Source organism: Solea solea, chromosome 19 (assembly GCF_958295425.1).
Source record: "Solea solea chromosome 19, fSolSol10.1, whole genome shotgun sequence".
NCBI lineage: Eukaryota > Metazoa > Chordata > Actinopteri > Pleuronectiformes > Soleidae > Solea > Solea solea.
In genome coordinates, this window is record NC_081152.1 from 13,343,672 (window position 1) to 13,364,604 (window position 20,933).

Consider the following 20,933-nt stretch of genomic DNA (forward strand, 5'->3'; position numbering starts at 1 on the left):
GATTAAACTGTTGTTCTTCATCCTTATATATATTAAAAAAAACTCTCATGGGCAGTATATTCAATTTGTACCAGTACAACCTTGAAAAAATGCTTCACATTGGACATATATCATCATCACATTAAAACTGAAAAAAGTGTGTGGGCTGCATGGATGTGTGTGTGTGTGTGTGTGTGTGTGAAGCTTTCTCTCTCTCTCCCCCTCTCCCTCTCTCTCTGCTGTATGTCCGTGCATCACTGCAGCAGCAGCAGCAGCAGCAACAGCAGCAGTGCACAGAAAGCCAGGAACTTATTTCTTCTCCTTCTCCTCCTCTGTCTTTAATTGCCACCAACATCTTCACCTCTTTGACATTATTTTGATTCGAAGTGATGGAAGTCCGTGCTCCGTCACTTCTCCTCGTGCTCTCCTCTCTGTGTGTGTCTCTGGCGGCTCAGTGGGAGTTTGTGGACACTAATGTCATGGATTTGGGGGATGACATCGACTACAAGGATCCATGTAAAGCTGGTACAGTACATTTCACCTCCTCTCCACACTTGAGTCATTTATTGGTTATGTTTTATTACTAATTTTAGTATTTTGTTAAATCTGTGTTGATAAAAAATGTATCTTGAATGCAAATATGTAATTATGTTATGTTATTGGTAATCAAGTCAAAAGTTATAGATGACTAAAACTCAAATAGCTAATAATTAAACTCACACCACCAGGTGTTGATAGTGGAAGACAAATATCAGAACTAAGCAGAATCAGAGCAGGTATTCAATTTAATACCATTATCAGAATTGCCTTTATTATTATCTCATAATTATAAAATGAGAGGACTAACAATAAAAACTAGTAACTACTAATCTGTATCTGTACATAAATCATCTGTAACTGTCTATACCTTCTTAGTGCACATTGTTATTTAATGTATATAAACACACAAGTACAAGTGCAGTAGCAGCAAAATGAGACTGTGCATTGTTAAAACAATATTAATACTACTCTACTGTTTGTAAAACATCTTAGTTTGTTTAGATAAAGATGGTTTTAGATTGTTAAACACCTCCATCTCAGCTGTACATCGTTTTACATCAATTTATTTATTAATACTAAACAAGCAAATATTTGTTCCACAAAAGTCTCCATACTGTATTTACAGTAAGTTGATTCACTTAGTCCTATTTCACTGCTGATTAAGAATGTTGTACAAAATGTGTGTCAATTTTAAAGCATTTTTGCAGATAGGTAGGGTTGATATTTAAATAATGCATTATGAAATATTTCAGTGAATGAAAACTTAAAGAAGTCTGATTAGTTGAATCATCCGTCTAGCCTCTGTAACAACTCGTCTTAAGTAAATAGAAAAAGACTTTCTCCCTCCCATCATCAAACATACTGAACGGTAGCTTTGGTTATCACGGGGGCCTCCAGCTGATTGAGGTTCCTCTTCTTTATTTTTTTCACTGGTGACTTCTGAAACTTCCAAAACACACCGTTCTTCTTCACCGAGGCAGTTGCCTGGAGACCGGAGGTCATTGAGTCCGTGCCAGCGAGGGCCGATCCTGGCCGAACGCCATTGACATCCCTTTGGCTTCAGGGCATGGGGTGCACACTGCGAGGGTGACAGTCATTTACAGTCACCCTTTGCATGAGTGAATGCACTTCAAAGACTGACACAGGGCCTGCTATGTCTTTTTATTTTTATTATTTGTACCTTTACAAGTCATTACATCATCAGGCTAAAGGAGATATTTAATAGGAATGAGTCCAGTGAGCAGGTTGGCTTAGCAGATGTTTTTGAGGTCCAGTGTTTAACATTTAGAGGGGGTCAATATGCCCATATGTGTGTTTACATTAGAGTGTCATCATTTATATTTTTTTTGTATTGTTATAATGAGCAATTTACTGTTTTATGAAGGTCGCCATCTTGCACCACAATTTTTCCTGCAGCAAAGTGTGTAATGTGTTGTGAAAGAACAAAGAAAAGCACATCGACTTTGTCATTCAGGAAGGACTGGAGGGTTTCTTTCCTTTCATTTGTGCTTGTGGCATTATTGATTTGACCTGTCACTCAATCAATAACATCATCACTTTTAGACCTGCTCAGGTTTCTTTAGCCTGAAGCCCCTGAAGTCCATTAAAATGTTCCTATTGGCATGAAAGTGTCCTTTTTATGTTGAGTGTTGTGAATGTTGTGCTCAGTCACTGTGTTTGTTAAAAAATCTATCTCTGATTCTGCTGTTATTATCATGTACGTTGCAGTGTATACTTGGCACAAAAACAATTAGGAACTATTGACCTCATACTAAAGGAAAAACGTTATGGACCTCAGTGTGGCTGCACATAAATCAAAACAAAGAAACTAACTGTGTAATGCACAGTGGATGAAGTTCCAGCTGCTTGTTGCAGATCGCTGTATTGATTTAACACTTTAATTGTTTAGTTCTTGCAGTATAGCTGGTTTATTTCATCTCATCAGGCCTGTAAATGTATTTGCTTTGGTCCTATCCAGTAATAACACTGAGCTTATTTGCTGCATAAAAAGATAAAATAGTGTGTCAAATCAACATCATTCAGGGTTCACTGAGAATGAAGCTTGGTAAAGACACGGCACATGTTTTGCAAACATCATCAAAAAAGCCCCCGTGGCAACGAGGCAGCCATTGTGTGTGAAATGCTGATTTGTACAGTATGTCATCATCACTCGGTTTATAGCTGCAACATCACAAAGGCCCCATCAGTGTGATCACCGTCCTGTATCGTATCCACTGCACATCTAGTCTGCGTTCGTGTGGATGCAACACCTGCAGAATAACGGTCTTTCACAGCCACACTGAAACCCTTTGAGTTGGATAACTAATAATCGTTCATTGATTGAAACACTGAACGTGGATACATTTGTGAGAACTGTGTGTTTTAGGGGAAACATCATGCTGTCATTTCTGTGCATTAAATTAAAAATGTACATCCAGTAGACATGGAGCCTAAACTGTAGCATGAAGTCTGGAATCAGGGAAAGAGCTTCTCTGGCTCTGACCTAAGTTGTTTTTGTTTTTTATAAAAATCGACCTGTCAGCACCTTAATAATGGATTTTCCGTCTCAAGCCAAGCTGATATTTCTTAATCATGTATCTACATAACCCTGTAGCTAATAGCCTGTGATTAAAATGAAAAAAAAATAAAAATAGCTTATTGATTCTCTTAGCAATTGAGAAGACAGTAAATAATAGTATTTTTTCATAATATTATTCATATACATTTATTAGACCATGTTTAGAGATGTTTCAAAAACTATTATTTGGCAAAATAACAAACTGAATTCATCTTTTTATACCCACATTTAAGCTGGACTCACTGTGCCTCTTCTCTGAGAAGTTTGAAATTAAGCAGTAGCATAAAATTCTATATTTCTTCAGTTTTTCTTTTGTAAAAGAGTACATTTGAAAACCCACGGATAACAATAGTAATTATATTTTAGCATTAAGAATGTCATTTTGGTTAAAGAGCTTCTACATACTGGTGTATTAACCATTATAGCAACATAAAAAAGTGATTTGCTGTTGACTTAGAGTAGCTATGGTGTCGGTTGGTGGTCTAATGCATTTGTTAAGCTCTGTATATTTAACAAACATTATTGACACTATATTTCAGTTCACAGTTTCTGTGTGTTCATGCCTCAGCTGCCTTTCTGGGAGACATTGCTCTGGATGAAGACGACATCCGCATGTTTAAAGATTTCCACAGCAGTGATGGTGAAGAGCCCAAAGCCCAGAGCAATCAAACAGACTCAGGTATCAAAGCAAGAGTGAGTTTAATTATCAGTGAATATTCTGACTGACTCCTTCTCTTCAAAGTATGCTTTGAACTTCTTTTTTTGTTTGTTTTTACATCAGACAGAAAGAAAAGCTAATCATTCAATAATGTCCCATTGTTACAGTGAGCATTTCCACCTCCAACGAGACTATCAGGAGTAAAAGAGCCGCCAACAAGATTCTTCATCGTCTGAAGAGAGCGGCCACATCCAGACCTGAGCGAGTGTGGCCCGATGGCATCATACCGTACGCAATCAACGGGAATTTCAGTGGTGAGAACTGTGAGCTCTGTTCTTACAGGGGGGAATATTCTGCTGCTGCACTGAACAGCCAGCATGTGTCTGCTATGATGTGTGGTTTCCAGATCCTGGAGCTGTAAGACTTAAATTCAGAGTTTCCTTACAGGCAGTCAGCGAGCCATTTTCCGTCAGGCCATGCGTCACTGGGAGAAACACACTTGTGTAACGTTCACAGAGAGGACGACTGAAGAAAGCTACATTGTGTTCACGTACAGGCCATGTGGGTGAGTTGGAAGCTCCTGACCCACTTTAGAGAAACGGTTTCCATTTATTTATGTTCACTGTAACAAATCACATACTAATGGTCGACATTTATATAGCACTTTGATGGCCACTTTAAGTGCTTTGCACTGCAGTTTTGTTATTCACGTCTATATGCAGCAGCGTTTTCTACCACACGTTATTCAGTTTTGTAGTCACACACTGATGACACTGGTTTCAGGAGTCATTTTGGGTTTTGTGTCCTGCTCAGGGACACGTTGGCACGTAAACTAAAGGATGCAGGGATCTCTGACCTCTGACCTTCTGGTTATAAGATGACCCCTATCCCTAACCCCCCTTTAAGTTGCCTCATATTTACGTTTTATCGAGTAGAATATCTGCTCTAACGTTTGTCATAAGTGGATCAAATCATTATGTTTATTCCAAAGGTTTTTGCTCACAGTGACAAGGCCAAGGTTGGACTTTGTTACATGATACGGAAGCCATTGAAAACACATAATTAACATTCAAATCAATCCTATTTGTTTGAGTCCTAACGAAATTCGGCATTGATCTGGAGTCAATAAGTCGTGTGACAAACAATCTAATGAAATAAGCTCTTTCAAATATTAATTCAAAATGTAATAATCAATTGAATCCAACATGAACAGATGTTTCATGTTTTGCTTTGATTTATTGAATTTATTAATATTCCCTAAGTGATATTCCCTGAAAACACCCAAACATATTAACGACAAGCTAGCTAATCTTTGGTGTTAAATAAGGTATTGTACATCGAATGACCCAAACACCTGTCTATGTATGTATGATAGTGTTTTATAATGTAACATGCAGGAGTAAAATCAGGGTCACTTAACCAGGGATCTCTAACAATCTTGCAAAAAGTAGCTTAGATTTGTAAACACTCCTAATATTCACGAGTCGGAAGGAGTCTGCGTTTGCTCTGCAGGTGCTGCAGGGTGTGGGCCTGAACAGTGTCGCCCCCTGCAGGTGTTGCTCCTACGTGGGCAGGAGGGGTGGTGGCCCTCAGGCCATCTCCATTGGAAAGAACTGTGACAAGTTTGGCATCGTGGTTCACGAACTCGGCCACGTGATCGGTTTCTGGCACGAACACACGCGTCCGGACCGCGACGAGCACGTCAGGATCATCAGAGACAACATCCAGCCAGGTGCTGTGACTGCATGTGTGTTGACATGATAATGTACAGTATGTGTTTGTGTTTATTTACATTTACTCCACTGACTCTGTGTCTGTGAGCAGGACAGGAGTACAACTTCCTGAAGATGGAACCAGGCGAGGTTGACTCACTTGGGGAAGTGTACGACTTTGGGAGCATCATGCATTACGCCAGGAATACATTTTCCAGGTCGGCCCATGACATTTTTGAGTTGGGTTGAAGATTTCATCACTTTTATGTCTTCTAATGTTTTCTTTCTACACTGACTCACACTCATAACCCTTAGAACACAGTGTTTATCTGTTTTTTTACCATTACTATGTTAAAACCTTTATACAGAGGCTATAAGACTGTGCAATATAGAGTGTCTTATATCCTTTTTCAGCACAACCTATAGGCAGTCTGATGAAAAGGTGTTTATTTTTTCAATTTTCACACACCTCACTCACCTGAATTTTTTTTAAATCGGATTAAATTTGTGAAATGCTGTTGACACTTTTTTGAGTTGGAAATATCTATGTAAAAGTTCTTGAAATGTAAGTTACAGTATTTTATAAAGCTAATATCACAGTGCATAAAGCTAAGCCATTGACCCACCGTGTGTCCCTTTACTCAGCTCCGTAGGAAACCTTAGGGCTTTGGTCTTTTATTGCCGCAAAAATTGTTTCACACGTCTCCTTTTCATTACTGTGTCGTGCATGTTGTTGCCCCGTTGTTTCTCTCTGAGCTTTGTTTTTTTTTTTAACCTCTATCACTGCTTTGCTGGTGTGGGTCATGGAGGCAAGCCAAGCTAAATAAAGGCCTGGCAGTTCAGGCTTTGTTGAACAATTTGGGCTGGAGTGGCCTTTTTCTCTGGCATTCAGCTGTGGGCTCCACTAAGCCGGCTGGCACCGGCAAAAGGCCCCATTCAGGGCACTCTGTTTACACATGGCTGTCATTCATGGGTGCATCACCATGGGAACTGTGCAAGAGTCAGCTCCACACTCAGAGAGAGATTATCAGAATCAATAAAGTATCAAGGTGCTCATCAGTCTTTTGGGTTGACCTTTTAAAAACCACGTTTTCCTCCACATCATCGGTGTCAGAGGATGTTGATCCACGTCAGGCTTTGAAAGTCTACTTCTGAGATTGCATTGCATCGTGATCGTGTCTGTCATTTGTCCAAACCAGAGGGATCTTCTTAGACACAATCTTGCCACGTTACGAAGTCAGTGGAGCCAGGCCATCTATTGGACAGAGGACCAGGCTTAGTGAAGGGGACATTGCCCAGGCCCGCAAACTCTATAAATGTGCAAGTAAGATACATATGATTAATACTTTGTAGAAATGATCATACATTGATTAACAAAATTGCAAAAAAATAGTATTAAACCCCAGGATTTCCGTGTATTGTTTCTGGTGGTGCCGCTGTTCTAGCAAATTTTGGTTTTTACGGTGTGATGATTTGACAGAGTGTGGGGACACCCTGCAGGAGAGTGCTGGAAACCTTTCCTCGCCTGGATTCCCCAACGGTTACTCGGCTTACGCTCACTGTGTGTGGAGGATTTCTGTCACTCCGGGAGAGAAGGTGAGCAGAGACTAAGATAAGATAATCCTTTATTTGTCCCACATGGGGACATTTGCAGTGTTACAGCAACCAACAATCACAACACAGTAGAAAAGTAGAAATAAGGTAATAAATACTACTAAATATGTGCAAGAAACAGAAACAAATGAGATTAGCAACCTAAGAGGATATAGCACTGCCTTATAACGGGTGAGCTAAAACATTTGATTGTCCAAACAAATCGAAGCCAAAGTTAAACTCACATCATCAAAAACAACTTTAATTATTATTACTGGTTACTGTCAGACAGTTTATTCATGCAAAACAAATGAACTTTACATGAGATTGGAAGTGTCAGAGTATTTACTGATGTCTTGTGATGTTACTGGTTTTGTTACAACTGTTTCCCTCAGATTGCGCTTAACTTCACGTCCATGGATCTCTTCAGGAGTCACCTGTGCTGGTACGACCACGTGGAGGTGCGAGACGGGTTCTGGAGAAAAGCTCCATTAAAAGGTCTTCAGTAGCCATAGTAACAATGCACCACCTCTCTGTGTCTTTAACCTGTTACAGTCTCATACCTACAGTGTTGTAATGTAAGGAATACTTCGTTACTGTACTTTAGACTTTTCACATATTTGTTCTTTACTTCGTTATTTATATTTCTGACAACTTTTACTTTTTCTCCACTACATTTCCTAAATAAAATGTGTACTTTTACTCCGACACATTTCCCTTATCCATCTTGGTTAATACAAAATAAAAGTTAATTGGTGATGTAATGCCTGTTTGTTGTCGCTAGCCAACTGTTAGCCACTTAGCCGCTCAGCTGTTAGCCGCTCAGCTGTTAGCCGCAGATTTCGTCTCCAAGTTGAATTAAAACACAGTGTGTCTAGAAGCTCCACAAACTCCAAAAGTTTCAAAAAGTTTGCAAAAATACAAGCAGACACAGGGAGGTTGCGAGAGAGAGAGAGAGCTTGTCACCATTTAAGACAGAAGGTGTTATTTGAAGTTGTTTTATTGTTAAGAAGCCACAATAAATGTCATATTCAAAATTGGAATTGCTCACTTTGTTTCAATATTTTTACTTTTACTTCTAATAGTACATTTTATATCAGAAAATTACTTTTCTTTTTTACTTAAGTACAGTAAATGTCAGGTATTTTAAGACTTTTACTCAAGTAATATTCTAAAAGGTGACGGTAACTTCTACCAAAGTAATTTTCTGGTAAGATAGGCCACTTGTACTTTTACTCAAGTATCGCTTTCAAGTACTTTATACATGACTGCATACCTATGTTCATACACTCTATTATTTGTGTATATACGCAGGTCGTTTCTGTGGAGACACACTTCCTGAGTCAGTCGTCTCCACTGACAGTCAACTGTGGATTGAGTTCAGAAGCAGCAGCAGCTGGGTGGGCAAAGGCTTTTCAGCGGTTTATGAAGGTATATACACTAACTACATCATGCATCATTTGCTGCATGTTTTTATTTTTTATCCAGGATTTGTATTTTTTTCCACTGCATAATGTGTATAGAGCAAAGAGAGTGAGTCTGTGGATGAAACAAAACTGACATTTAATGTCACTTCTCACCTTTTGTGAAGCCATATGTGGGGGAGAGGTGAAGCGGGACAGTGGCCAGATCCAGTCTCCCAATTATCCCGATGACTACCAGTCCAACAAAGTGTGTGTGTGGAAAATCACAGTGGAAGAGGGTTTCAATGTTGGCCTCTCATTTCAGTCATTTGAGGTAAAATTATTTTCTTCCTTTTTTTTGCTCGAGTAGTTAAAAAAAAAGAGAAATGCACTTGTATTGACATTATTTCTATGTTTGTATTATGTAACATTTCTGCTTTAAAATATCCAAAAACTATTAAGTCATCCACATTTACCCCGCTTTAACGCCTGGGGCAAACTCTCTATGAAACATAAGAGTGAGCAAGTATTTTGTACTACAGTAATTAGCCAACTAGTGGCTATTATTGCATTCAGTGCCAGTGCAACTGTATGATGATAAATGGTCAAAGTCACGTTCTTCCAATGTCCAATGAGAACTTAAATTCTTCATCAGTCAGCAAATTTCTCAAACTTATAATGTTAGGTGTATTGGGGCTGTGTCTTGACGTTTACTCTTTTAGGGGACAATTTTTGGCCAAGTGTGTTACCTTTTGTTTTTGCTTTTAAGTTTATTGTGGGTATTTTTGTGTATGTATCATAACAAGTCATTCAAGTCAAGCACAAATGCATATAAGAACCAAACAAGACAAAAATGCTGCTTTCCAACCTTGGCAAACTAGGTCTTTTGTTATTCTTTTGATTGAGAGACCCCTAGTTGCAGAAATGACATACTACATGTTGAAATGTCCAGTGTGACTGAATTAATGATGAATTGAAATGGTGAGACTGAACATACTAACAAATGTGCGACTCCTCCACTCACCCCTCCCTTACTGAAGAAAGTCTGGGAGCTACGGTGGCCTACCATTGCCAGAAAGGATGTCATTTGTCATTTGTTTTTATAGTTATAGCTTCAAAAAAGCAAGCTCTACCTGGTTTGTCCATTCAGGCTGCTGTAGAAACATGACCCAAAATGGCGACTGTCGTAAAACAAGGCCTTTGCCTAAAGTACTTACTAGTGACCACAACAGGTCGAGACTGAGACAAGACCAAGACTTTGAGGGGTCGAGACAGAGACAAGTCCAAGACCGAGGCAGTAAAAGTTGGACGTGGTCCCAGCTGTCTCCGTTAGCGTCGCTTTGCAGAATTTACACGTTGCGCTGTGTTTTCTTTTGGAGGTATTTATGCACAAAAAGTCTTTGTGGTTCAGGTAACCACATTTTATTATAGATGAGTTGGCTGACTCACAGGCAAAATCACAATAATGATATTAGCAAGTTAATCCAAAAATGCACAGGCAATTTATCGATATCCCCACAGTGGTGGTCTTGACTGGTCTTGAAATAAAATCCTGAGACAAGACTGAGTAAAAATGCAGTCGATTCCGAGACGTGACCGAGGCCTTCAAAAAGACCGATCTCGAGTACTACAACACTAGTACTTAGTAAGACAATGAAAACCAAGTCAATTGTATTCTAAAGGGAAAATCCAACTTTCATAAACATCATCAAACCATCATTAATGTTTCACACCTGACATTTAATCTTTTATATTTAAATGTCATGACTCAGTTTGACTCCTTCCGTCCTTCGAAGTAAAGTAGGTGTTTGTGAGAACCTGCCAGGCCTCGCTGGTCCAGTACCGGCCCTTTGTAAACATCACTGTGTTCCGTTTCACCTGCAGACCGAGCAGCATGACAGCTGTGCCTACGACTATGTGGAGTTGAGGGACGGGAGTTCAGAGAACAGCCCGCTGCTCGGCCGCTTCTGTGGCTATGACAAGCCGGACGACGTCAAAAGCAGCTCCAACCACCTCTGGCTGAAATTTGTATCTGACAGATCTGTCAATAAAGCCGGGTTTGCGGCCAACTTTTTTAAAGGTGAGTCAGCAGTTTGTGGTCGTCAGCGTGAAAACCATGTTGACTTATTTTATTTTTTTTGACAGAGATGGACGAGTGCTCCAGACCTGACAATGCTCACTGCGAGCAGCGCTGCCTGAACACACTGGGCAGCTACAGGTGTGCATGCGACCCTGGATATGAGCTGGCAGCTGACAGACGCAGCTGTGAGAGTGAGTGCAGAGCACGACTCCACACAACAACATCATACTCTCACATGAAATGAGGGTGAAAATAAAAGAAATTTAAAAGCCCTTTAGAGGAGCAGCATTTGTTCATGTGTTCCCACTTGAGTTCATTCAGCCCTTAGTTCCATTCAACAGCTCAACCAGGCTGAGTCAACAAACCTGAGAACTTCTGCTGGGAAACTTTGACATACACAATTAAGTCCATAAAGTGCCCCTAGTTGAATTACTCAAGTATCATCTGTTTTGCATAGTTGATTATTTTCCTCTTCTACCACAAGAGGGCACTACTCCCCAACCTCCTCCCCACTTTTTATTCTGCAACCTTTTTGAATCATGCACTTTAAGCTCAATTTCAAATAATTTCACGTCATTTCTTTATTACACTGATGTGTTTTGATTTAGGGGCTCGTCTTTTATCTGCAGCGAAAGATTCAACTAAAGCGGCGAAATAAGTCACAACATCACACATGAGCTGCAGTAATTTATGTTATGCAAGTGCTATTCTTTCAAACTCCTACCACTAAAATCACTGCTCTCTCCCACCAGCAGCTGCCTGTGGCGGGTTCATTACCATGCTGAATGGCTCGCTCACCACCCCAGGCTGGCCTAAAGAATACCCACCCAACAAGAACTGCGTGTGGCAGCTGGTGGCGCCCATCCAGTACCACATCACTCTGGTATTTGATTTGTTTGAGACTGAAGGGAATGATGTAAGTTAACAAACTCACTGTATTTTTTTACAATGGGAAATGTTCTGTCTGACAGATTCAGTCCCGGGTAGTAAAAATGTAAAAATCTTCTCGTGTTCATCATCAGGTGTGTAAATATGACTATGTGGAGGTGCGAAGTGGGTTGAGCTCAGACTCAAAGCTTCATGGGAAGTTCTGTGGAGCACAGAAACCGGAAGTCATCACCTCCCTGCAAAACAACATGAGGATTGAGTTCAAGTCAGACAACACAGTGTCCAAGAAGGGCTTCAAGGCTCACTTCTTCTCTGGTAAGTCAAGTATTCAGGGAGAACAGGGGGATTTTTAGGTAGCACAGACTAATATATATAATAGTATAAGAACTGCCTGAGGACAAGACAGCCGTTTGTCTTAATTTTTACCACATCAAAGACACCAGGATGGTAATCAGTATCGGTCCGATACTGGTCGAAATCACTGGATCGGATATTGGACAAATAAAAATCCAATAAAATCCTATATTTTGCATGCTTATCTATGCACAGACTGTAAAACATATAAATAAAAATCGGCAAAAGCATTTTAGCTGAGTCATGTTTGGCCTGTTTAATTCTTCTTTTTAGGATAACAATATTTGTGGATAGATATTCGAGTTTCAGTATCAAACACAAAAAATTGAGGGTTGATGTTGTTTTGTACAGCAGATTTTCTTTCTTTCTTTCTTTCTTTCTTTCTTTCTTTCTTTTGTGTGAAGAATATAGAAAGCCTTTGTGCCTGCCGATGTGACAAATCCACATGCTGTGATGAGAAATTCTGACTTAAAGTTGTTGTAATGTCCCCAGATTTAGACGAGTGCTCCAAAGACAACGGGGGTTGCCAGCATGAGTGTGTGAACACCTTCGGGAGCTACAGCTGTCAGTGCCGCAGCGGCTTCATGCTACACGATAACAAGCACGACTGCAAGGAAGGTACAGTATGTGTCCCTGCTGCCCCTCACCTGTGCAACTTAAGGGCTCAGTTCAACTAGATTTGTGAAGGTGTTGTGATGGGATTTCTCTGGCTTTTGCACAACTTGGAGCTAAACTGAGTTGCTGCATTGAAGTAGTTAAAGCTGTATGAAGACTTACGAATGTAACAAAGGTGATAAACGTGTTTTTAGATCAGCTGCCTGTTTTTGATTTATGTCAAACTTAATAGAAACCAGGGCTGAACAAATACTTGTTTTCAAATTAAAAGGCAATTAGTTTAATATGCAGTGCATACATTTTTAAAACAAGGCATATCTTAAGCTCATTCTTGCATTAAAGTGTATTGTAGTAATCGTAATATTTTACTATATCTAAATTAATCCTCAACTATTTCGATAATTGATTTATCAGTGTTTTTTTCAATAATTAAATTAAGTTTCAGATTCTTAAACACGAATAATTTGTGGGGGTTTTCCTCCATGTAACAAAGAAATCATTAAAACTGAATAATTTTGATTTGTGGGCCAAACAAGACATTAGAGAACATCATCATTTCCAGGTTTGGGGAAACACAAACAACATTTTTCAACCTTTTCTGACATTTTACGAACCGAGCAAGTGCTCGATTAATTGAGAAAAATAATCGATAGATTAATCGGTTATGAATATAATCGTTATTTGCAGCCCTACACTGAAGCTTGACTTTACAAATCAAATTCCAGTCCCAACATAATGCAATTAGATATTTTACCCAAATTGGTGTTAAAAATGACAATGGCCACTCCTTTAAGATAAAACATGGGAATAAATATCCGTCTCTCCACTCTAACTTTACCTGCCTAAGTTTGCCTCAGTGATTCAACAATTGAGCAAAGATCGCCACTTTTTGTTGTCGACAACACTGATTCAAACTTGTTGTTATGGTGACAATAACCTGCTGGTATGTTGGTGACTGTATGAGTGTGTCTTTGTATCGTCCTGTGTATGTGCATCTGTGTGCTAATGTGTGAGTGGCGTCTTACCATCTGACCTGAATCAGACGTGTGTGTGCATGGTCAGCTGTTGTTAACGGTTGCCATAGGGATGATAAGTGATTGTGAGAGACACCTCCTAAATGTTTCCTTATCACTCCATTCATCCATCCATCCATCACCTAAAACTTTGTATAGCAACTCTGCTGAATGCAGTGATGTTAAATGTGTTCACCAAGTGACAAGACATTTTATAACTCCCTCTTGGTTTTCTGATCTTACTGAGTCAGTCCGATGATTCTTCTCCTTGTACTTTTTTCATTAATCCCTGTAGGGAAATTACTTCTCTGCATAAAACTCATCCCCTTCCTAGAATTAGGCAACCACAGAGGAATGGGGGTTGGGTACCTTGCTCAAGGGTACCGCAGCCCTTTTGACCTGGTGGGATTCAAACGGCAACCCTCCGGTTACACTTCAAGTTCCCTTTCCACTTCACCAAGGGCTGCCTTACTCACAAGCTCATTGTTCTGTGCTTTCAGTCACTGAGCTTCAGTAGTTTTCATTTACATTTGTACATAAATCCCACTAATAACATTTTGTTTTCTTTGTCACCGTGAGAGAATCATCTGCAGCTGCGTATAAAAACGTCTCTGGTGGTGCAGAAAGACTCCTCAACCTCCTCAAAAGGCCTTATTCTTACATACATTGTCACCACAGAGACCTCCACAGTGGAAAATCTCCATAGGAACAAACCTCAGTGTGTTTGGATGTGGACAAGTTTGTGTTTTTTGCCTCCGATGACACACAGAGCAACTGGTCTGTAGCTTTCTTTGTTTCGTGCTGATGTCTTCTTGTGTTGCTGTTTGTTTTCAGCTGGATGTGATCATGTTGTAAACAGTGTGTCGGGTGTAATCAGCAGCCCCAACTGGCCTGACAAATATCCCAGTAAGAAGGCCTGCACCTGGTCTCTGTCCACGACCCCGGGCCATCGAATCAAACTTGTATGTCAAACTTTTTTTTTTTTATCCAAATTAAAAGCAGTGAGCGAATAATCATAGTTTTGTCATAATGGTTTTCAGGTTTTCAATGAGGTCGACATGGAGGCTCATCTAGAGTGTGCTTATGATCATCTGGAAATCTACGATGGCCAAGACGCCCGTGCACCGAGCTTTGGACGCTTCTGTGGCTCCAAGAAGCCGGCGCCGGTCATTTCTAGTGGCAACACAATGTTCCTGCGCTTTTTCTCAGATAATTCCGTACAGAAGAGAGGCTTTGAGGTCTCATACAGTGCAGGTGGGAAACGCAGCTGCTCTACTCCTCCTCCCAAAAATGTTGTAATATATATATATATATATATATATATATATATATATATATATATAAAAAGAGGCTTCTTTGAGGAAAGAATAGACGATTGTGCCAAAAAATTTGGCATTCCAAGTATGAGTTTGTATTCTGCTTTGTTTAGAAATCGACATTCTTTCCTCACTTTTATGAGTGCCTTCTTTTTTGACCCTCTAATTTTGTGGTGGTGCCTTCCTAGGATGCGGAGGAAGCCTGAAAGCCGAGGTCAAGACAAAAGATCTCTACTCTCATGCACAGTTTGGAGATAACAACTATCCTGGTGGCTCTGACTGCCTGTGGGTGGTCACTGCTGAGAAAGGGTACGGAGTGGAGATCATCTTCCAAGTGTTCGAGATCGAGGAGGAGGCAGACTGCGGGTACGATTACGTGGAGCTGTATGACGGCGCTGACATCAAGTCTCCGAGGCTGGGACGATACTGTGGCTCTGGGGTAAGGTTAAAAACTATATCAGTCATGTGGACTAAATGTCTTATACACAAAATATATAAACCACCCCTATTCTTTGCGCCCCCAGGTTCCAGAAGAGGTCCACTCAGCCGGAGACGCCATTGTTTTAAAGTTTCACTCAGACGACAGCGTCAATAAGAAGGGCTTTCATGTACGCTACACGAGCACAAAGTTCCAGGACACGTTACATGCAAGCAAGTGACTCGCTCAAACTACCCCCAAAAACCTAAATGGAGACTTCACCCCTAACATTTGGGCGTACACACCCTTCTCCAGACGAGGAGTGAATGCACGGACTGATACCACAAAACCGACACACATACTTCACATTCACATCTGCTAGAGAGCGAGTGAGTGAGTGAGAGAGAGTTTTTTTTTTTACTCTCCCTCATTATGTAGCTTCGCGAGGATGAACACATCCGTTTAAAGAGGTTGTTTTTCGTCCAGTGTAGTCACAGTTGTAACACTGTGCTGAGATACAAAATGTATATATTGTGATATCGTTTGCTTTGTTCGTTAACCACGAGTCCAACCGTGTCTGCGGTTGAGAGAAGTTGATCATTTCTGAAGAGCGGAATGTTCTTTGATACTTTACAAATGTGCAGAATGATAATTATCACAAATGCAAAGTCTAATCTCTTTTAAAAGCTTTACCGGCCTCTCGTGTACTTCTCACTGACTTTTTGCTGCAGATCGTTTTTTTTTATTCCTCTTGCAGAAACATTAACATTCCCTCATTCCCTCCCAACATTTTTTAAAAACCACTATTGTGTGTGTTTTTTTGTTTTTTTTTACTTTTCCATGCAACACATGCTTTACCTCTGACTCTTGTTTCTGTGCTTAAAATTCTCCTGCAGCACACAAAGTAGCAGCAGTTCACCACGATCATTCATCAGCCTGGTCCAATAGTTTTACCTTTACCTTTATCTCTACATTCTAATGCTGATAAAACCTCAAAATCACACGTGTGGTTATATACTTTCGGCAAGAAGTAAAGTAAAAAGTATACTCCAATAGATCACGTTTCTTATCACAGACATGTTCAAAGAAAGTTGCAGATCCCACTGTCATGTTGTTCTTATCATACCCTCAGGTTATAAAACGTATGTCAGATACAAAGTATAACACACACCACTCTTTAGTTGTATTGTACAATGAATGAGTGAATTACTGGTAACACATGATCCTTGTGAACAAAGCTACTGCTGCGTGTCTTTGTCATCAGCTTGAAATGTGTCCTCCTGTGTGTGTGCAGGTGTAGCGTGTCGTCTGATTTAGTTTTCCCCTGAACAAAGAGTCGAGCTTCAATCTGCGCTCTTTATTTTTCTTTTATTATTCTTCATGCCGGAATAATATCAAAAAGCACACAGCAAAAAAAGAACATTTTCATGATTTATTCTTAAAATTCCCAATATTATTCTGTCTTTAATATATGGTATCACTCACATGCATCGGGCTTTGGATCAACAAGGATAAGATGCTGAAAAAACATACATTTACTTGTGCAGACAGTACATCATTATCACAAAAATGTAAAACATCTGTGCACATGAAAGTTACAAATGTCTTGTTACTGTTCCTAATGCACCGAGTCAAATCAAAAAGCCTCATACATTTTCCAAAGCTTCTGAATGTTTGAGATCCGTAGGAGGACATGACACTAGTCAACAATAACACAACATGTACATTTCTGAATAATAACACACAATAATAATTGTATCAAATGATTCATAATGTAAAAGATATGGACTTGTATACGTAACCATACTAACACATTGAATATAACATTACAACAACAGTCAGCTTTCACATTCATCACTGAAGCGTAGCTCCTCTGACGTGAACTGTGAGGCAGTAGATCCAGTCTACGTTCTGAACAATGCATGTGTTTTAATTGAACACATTAGTCGACTCATGCACAAGATCAAACACATTACTGTCTGTATCTGATTCTTTACACTATAAAGTTGGTTTTCTCTTTATTTTCTGCAATTTCATTTGTTGCTTGTTTGGTCTTTTTGAAGTGAATCTCTCCAGGTTTGTTAAATCTTTGGTAAGAAAACTTTAAGTGGCTCATTTTCATGCACTTTGTCCAGGAAGCCCAAATTAAAGTACGGGTACAGCGTCTCCGTGAAGTTCTCCCTGAAGGTGTACAGGTGTGTCATGCTCTCTGCGTTGTAAAAGGACACCAAGCCTCTCTTATAGTCCAGGTAAACCCCGATCCTGGCCAGTGGCTCCTCCAGGGACAGGACGGTGGGAGGGGAGGTGCCGGCCATGTACTGTATCCCGTAAGACAGGGAGAGAGTCCAGAAGCCATTTGCTGGAAGGGCTTTGATGACTCCTTTCCGAGGCACCGACTCCCGAGCCACCCCCACAGTCCACACTGTGCTGCTGTACACTTCAATCTCCCAGTAGTGGCGCCCGTGGGTGAAGCCCTGGCTGCCGAGCAGTGACAGGGCGGCGTTGAACCTGTAAGGGTTGTCTTGCACGGTGTGGTTAAAGGTCTGGTAGCGGACGCAGGTGAGGGACGAGGTCAGGCTGAGCCACGGGTTGGCCGTGCTGGAGTTGAACGTGATGGCTGCGGGAACTACAAACAGGAAAGAGTAATGAGATAACCAAAGATTTAAGGATTTCTATATAAGGGGTGGTGAAGATGGCGCTCCATGGGCCAAGGCCATTGGAGTTTTATGCCTAAATGATGTTTGTGTGTTTTCAGTTTCTGTCATTTACATTTTTAAAGAGACTTTGAGTACCTGGATAGATGCTTCCTTTCATGGATTTCCACACCCTGTACTGCAGAGGTCCTGCAAATCGACCCTCGCACAGACTGGGTGGCGTAAACACGGGCTTCTCAAACTTCAGCGAGGGCCTGCCAACAAAAGCCGAGCCCAAAAATAATGAACAAAGAACAGAAACGAAACCAGCATACAAGATTTTTTTTTTTTTTTTTTTACGACACTCACCTCTGGAGCAGAACTTTGATGCTCTGAAACGAGACACACGAGTAAAGACGGGAAAGGACAGACAGAGAGTGACGTTTAGCTTTGTTGTATCAGAAAGAGGAGAAAGCTTTTTTCCACATTACATCAATGTCTGAGCTCACACTATCCCACCCTGTGGGATCTCCCTGTGGCTGGGGGAAAGTCCCACAGCTGAAGCCAGAGTATGGCCCCGTGCCTGCACGAACCTCCTTATCCTACAGATCAACGGGTGAGCTCACTGGCCTACATCCTGTCTGCACTCACTGCCAGTAAGTCTTTTGTTATTAGAAAAGCTTACAACACTTCAAACATTGCCCTTAAACTACATGGTCAGTGTGTTTATGGCCTACAAGATGGTGTTTAAACCTAAATCTGCACACTTACAGTTAAAATGTTGGCACGAGTCACTTTTCTGTGCCTGTCCGTTTGAAACCAATCAGCTTGAAATAAAAAGCTCAGCATTTTTCGTCTTATTCATTCCCGTATGTGACTCAACATGTTGTGAATAACTTCCAGATGGACTGTATTCATCGTGGATGAGGTTCAGGTTGACTCACACTTACTCGCAGCAGCGTGAATGGGTCCTGCTCACTCAGCTTGTCCTCTATCTCGTGGACGGCCCTCTGCAGGCGTGAGATCTCCACACAGAGCAGGGCCTTGTGCTCGTCCAGGCGGATCAGCTCCCTGCGCTCCTCCGTCTTCAGCTTCACCTGCAGCAGCTTCTCCTCCTGGTACAGGAACTGGTGCAGGTCACTGAACTGGGCCTCGATGCGCTGCTTCAGGTCAGCAGTGTGCTCCTGGGGGAAAAAGCCAGACAGTATGACTTCTCCTCTGTATTCTTCCAGAGTTTGTTTTGTAGATCCACAGACTATTATATACACATACATCTGTGCGTATAGATGTATAAGGTCAATTCCAAAAAGCTCTTGTTTCCACTAACCTTGAGCTTTTTAACCTCGTCCTCAGCTTCTCTGTCGTACTGCAGCGCTGTGTTGAGCTCAGCTTTGAGCGAATCCATGGAGCTGTTCAGAGACGCCTGACAAGACACAAACAAACTTTCAGTTCACTAAAACAGATGCACAATAGCTGGTGTTCCTTTCAAAATAAAGGCTGATATGGCTGACTTTAGAAAAGGCAGTGATTGATTTGTGGCAGACTAATAAAAGTGTAATAAAAGTGCCATGGGTGATGCTTAGCACCATTACCATGATCATCAACAATTGTTGAGGTTAAAAATGCCAATTGTCCATTGTTTTGACTAATCAACAGGCATCTAACTCATGTCAGTAAGTGTTGAAGTACTAAGGAAAAGAAAAGAGAGGAAAAAAAGGAATGGAATGGAATGAAGTTTGCATCTCCACCCCTTCAAAAACCCTGAAGGCAGTACAAGTGATCCACAGATGACTGGTAAAAGAACAGAAAAAACAAAGTGCAACATTATTCTTTTTCACATAAATGTTATTTCTTTATCAAAAGATTTATAACACAGATAAGAAAGATTGTACAACTCGAAAGTTTGTATGTTTGCTTGAAATACTAAGTTAAGTTAAACAACATAACCATCTGTGTTGCAACAATACATATCTTAAGTTGTGTTTATTCACGTTTTTAAGGCAACAGGTGAACTTTTATTTAATTTCTTAGATACGGTGAAGAGACTAATACGATCCTCTGAAGATGCACACAGGTGTTTTCATCTAAATGCAACACAAAAACAAATGTTCAGTGAGTGAAACTCTGATGATGAAATGTTGGTTGCGTCATCCACAGAGTAAACAGTTTCCATTACTACCACCAGAGATCAAGAGAAGGCCACAGTTAATAATGCCCAAAGTTAACTCACCCTGTACTTGAGCTCAGCCTCCTGCACACACAGCATGGTGTGATTCCTGTGCTCCTGTGAGACCCCACAGACCAGACACACCAGCTCCTGGTCATCCTCACAGTACAGCTTCAGCTCCTCTCTGTGTCTGCTGCAGCGAGGCACCGGGGCCGGAGCCCTCTCTGCCACCCCAACATCTGCCAGGCGTGGAGCTGGTTCAGTCTCCTCCAGACCATGACAGTAGCTCTCCACGATGTTGGCAACAATGCGGTTGGGCCTGTAGCTCGCTCCGGGGTACACCTTCCTGCACTGAGGGCAGGATCCCGTGCCCCCCTGCCCAGGGCCACGGGGACCTGTCCAGTATCCCTCGATGCAGCCCTGGCAGAAGGTGTGATCGCAGGGCAAAGACACCGGCTGCTTGAACAGATCCAGGCAGATGGAGCAGGTCAGATCTCTGCTGATTCTGTGAGCCGAGCTTTTATTCACTTTCCCAGCTATGGGAGGCTGCCGCAGCTTTTCCATTGCTGTTTGCACAGCGAATTCTCCTTCCTTTGGCTTCCAACTTTTCTTCTCTGGCTTTAGTCCTTGGTTTAGTTTCTCCAAGTTCTGCAGATAGACTGACTGGATTTTCTTCACTTCTTTCTGATTCTTGCTCATTCCTCTGCCTTGATTGTTTTCCTTTGTTCCAAGAGTACAGCTGGACCTCTACGTCCTTCCTCTCCTGCAGAGTGTGGCCAATGTCTTTGGCCTCCAGTCTTCCTGTTGACTGTGGGGAAATGGAGGGGGTGGTGCAAAAGCAGCCGCAGCCTCTCACATCACTAGAAGATAGTGAGAGGATCTCAGAGGGCCCCCCCTTTTCCCTCCAGAGTGACATCACGTCTTAGTCAGGAAACCGAGGCGGGACGTGGATATTCTATCCTTCGTGTGTTTGTGTTGAGTCTGGT

At 41.2% G+C, this 20,933-nt stretch overlaps 2 protein-coding genes across 4 annotated transcripts; one reads left to right on the top strand and one right to left on the bottom strand.

The window, feature by feature from the left end:
• The first annotated feature begins 62 nt into the window (after positions 1–62).
• LOC131445836 (bone morphogenetic protein 1-like) lies at positions 63–16,178 on the top strand. 2 transcript variants are annotated; one of them, XM_058616527.1, is made up of 20 exons: positions 63–504; positions 3,666–3,776; positions 3,923–4,069; positions 4,203–4,320; positions 5,309–5,487; positions 5,580–5,685; positions 6,667–6,791; positions 6,948–7,063; positions 7,456–7,558; positions 8,375–8,491; positions 8,652–8,797; positions 10,348–10,543; positions 10,609–10,734; positions 11,296–11,459; positions 11,566–11,746; positions 12,278–12,403; positions 14,248–14,375; positions 14,454–14,667; positions 14,918–15,168; positions 15,254–16,178. In XM_058616527.1, the coding sequence occupies exons 1-20, from the start codon at positions 369–371 to the stop codon at positions 15,386–15,388; spliced, it is 2,925 nt and encodes a 974-aa protein (XP_058472510.1). In that variant the 5' UTR covers positions 63–368; the 3' UTR covers positions 15,389–16,178. The 2 variants fall into 2 exon arrangements, with proteins under 2 accessions (XP_058472510.1, XP_058472512.1); XM_058616529.1 differs by having other exon boundaries at positions 11,299–11,459.
• Positions 16,179–16,568: 390 nt separating this feature from the next.
• Positions 16,569–20,815, bottom strand: trim69 (tripartite motif containing 69). 2 transcript variants are annotated; one of them, XM_058616452.1, is made up of 6 exons: positions 20,011–20,815; positions 19,108–19,203; positions 18,731–18,964; positions 18,150–18,172; positions 17,940–18,055; positions 16,569–17,773 (listed from the first exon to the last, which is right to left on the bottom strand). In XM_058616452.1, exons 1-6 carry the CDS (start codon positions 20,644–20,646, stop codon positions 17,229–17,231), a joined length of 1,650 nt encoding a protein of 549 aa, XP_058472435.1. In that variant the 5' UTR covers positions 20,647–20,815; the 3' UTR covers positions 16,569–17,228. The 2 variants fall into 2 exon arrangements, with proteins under 2 accessions (XP_058472435.1, XP_058472434.1); XM_058616451.1 differs by having other exon boundaries at positions 18,725–18,964.
• Positions 20,816–20,933: the final 118 nt, after the last annotated feature.

Coding starts and splice junctions, on each gene's coding strand:
- LOC131445836 (XM_058616527.1), top strand. CDS start 369: ATGGAAGTCCGTGCTCCGTCACTTCTCCTCGTGCTCTCCTCTCTGTGT. Junction 6,792..6,947: donor CAAACTCTATAAATGTGCAA/GTAAGATACATA, acceptor ATGATTTGACAG/AGTGTGGGGACACCCTGCAG. Junction 15,169..15,253: donor GACGATACTGTGGCTCTGGG/GTAAGGTTAAAA, acceptor TTGCGCCCCCAG/GTTCCAGAAGAGGTCCACTC.
- trim69 (XM_058616451.1), bottom strand. CDS start 20,646: ATGAGCAAGAATCAGAAAGAAGTGAAGAAAATCCAGTCAGTCTATCTG. Junction 18,056..18,149: donor ATCAAAGTTCTGCTCCAGAG/GTGAGTGTCGTA, acceptor TTTTGTTGGCAG/GCCCTCGCTGAAGTTTGAGA. Junction 17,774..17,939: donor GAAAGGAAGCATCTATCCAG/GTACTCAAAGTC, acceptor TCCTGTTTGTAG/TTCCCGCAGCCATCACGTTC.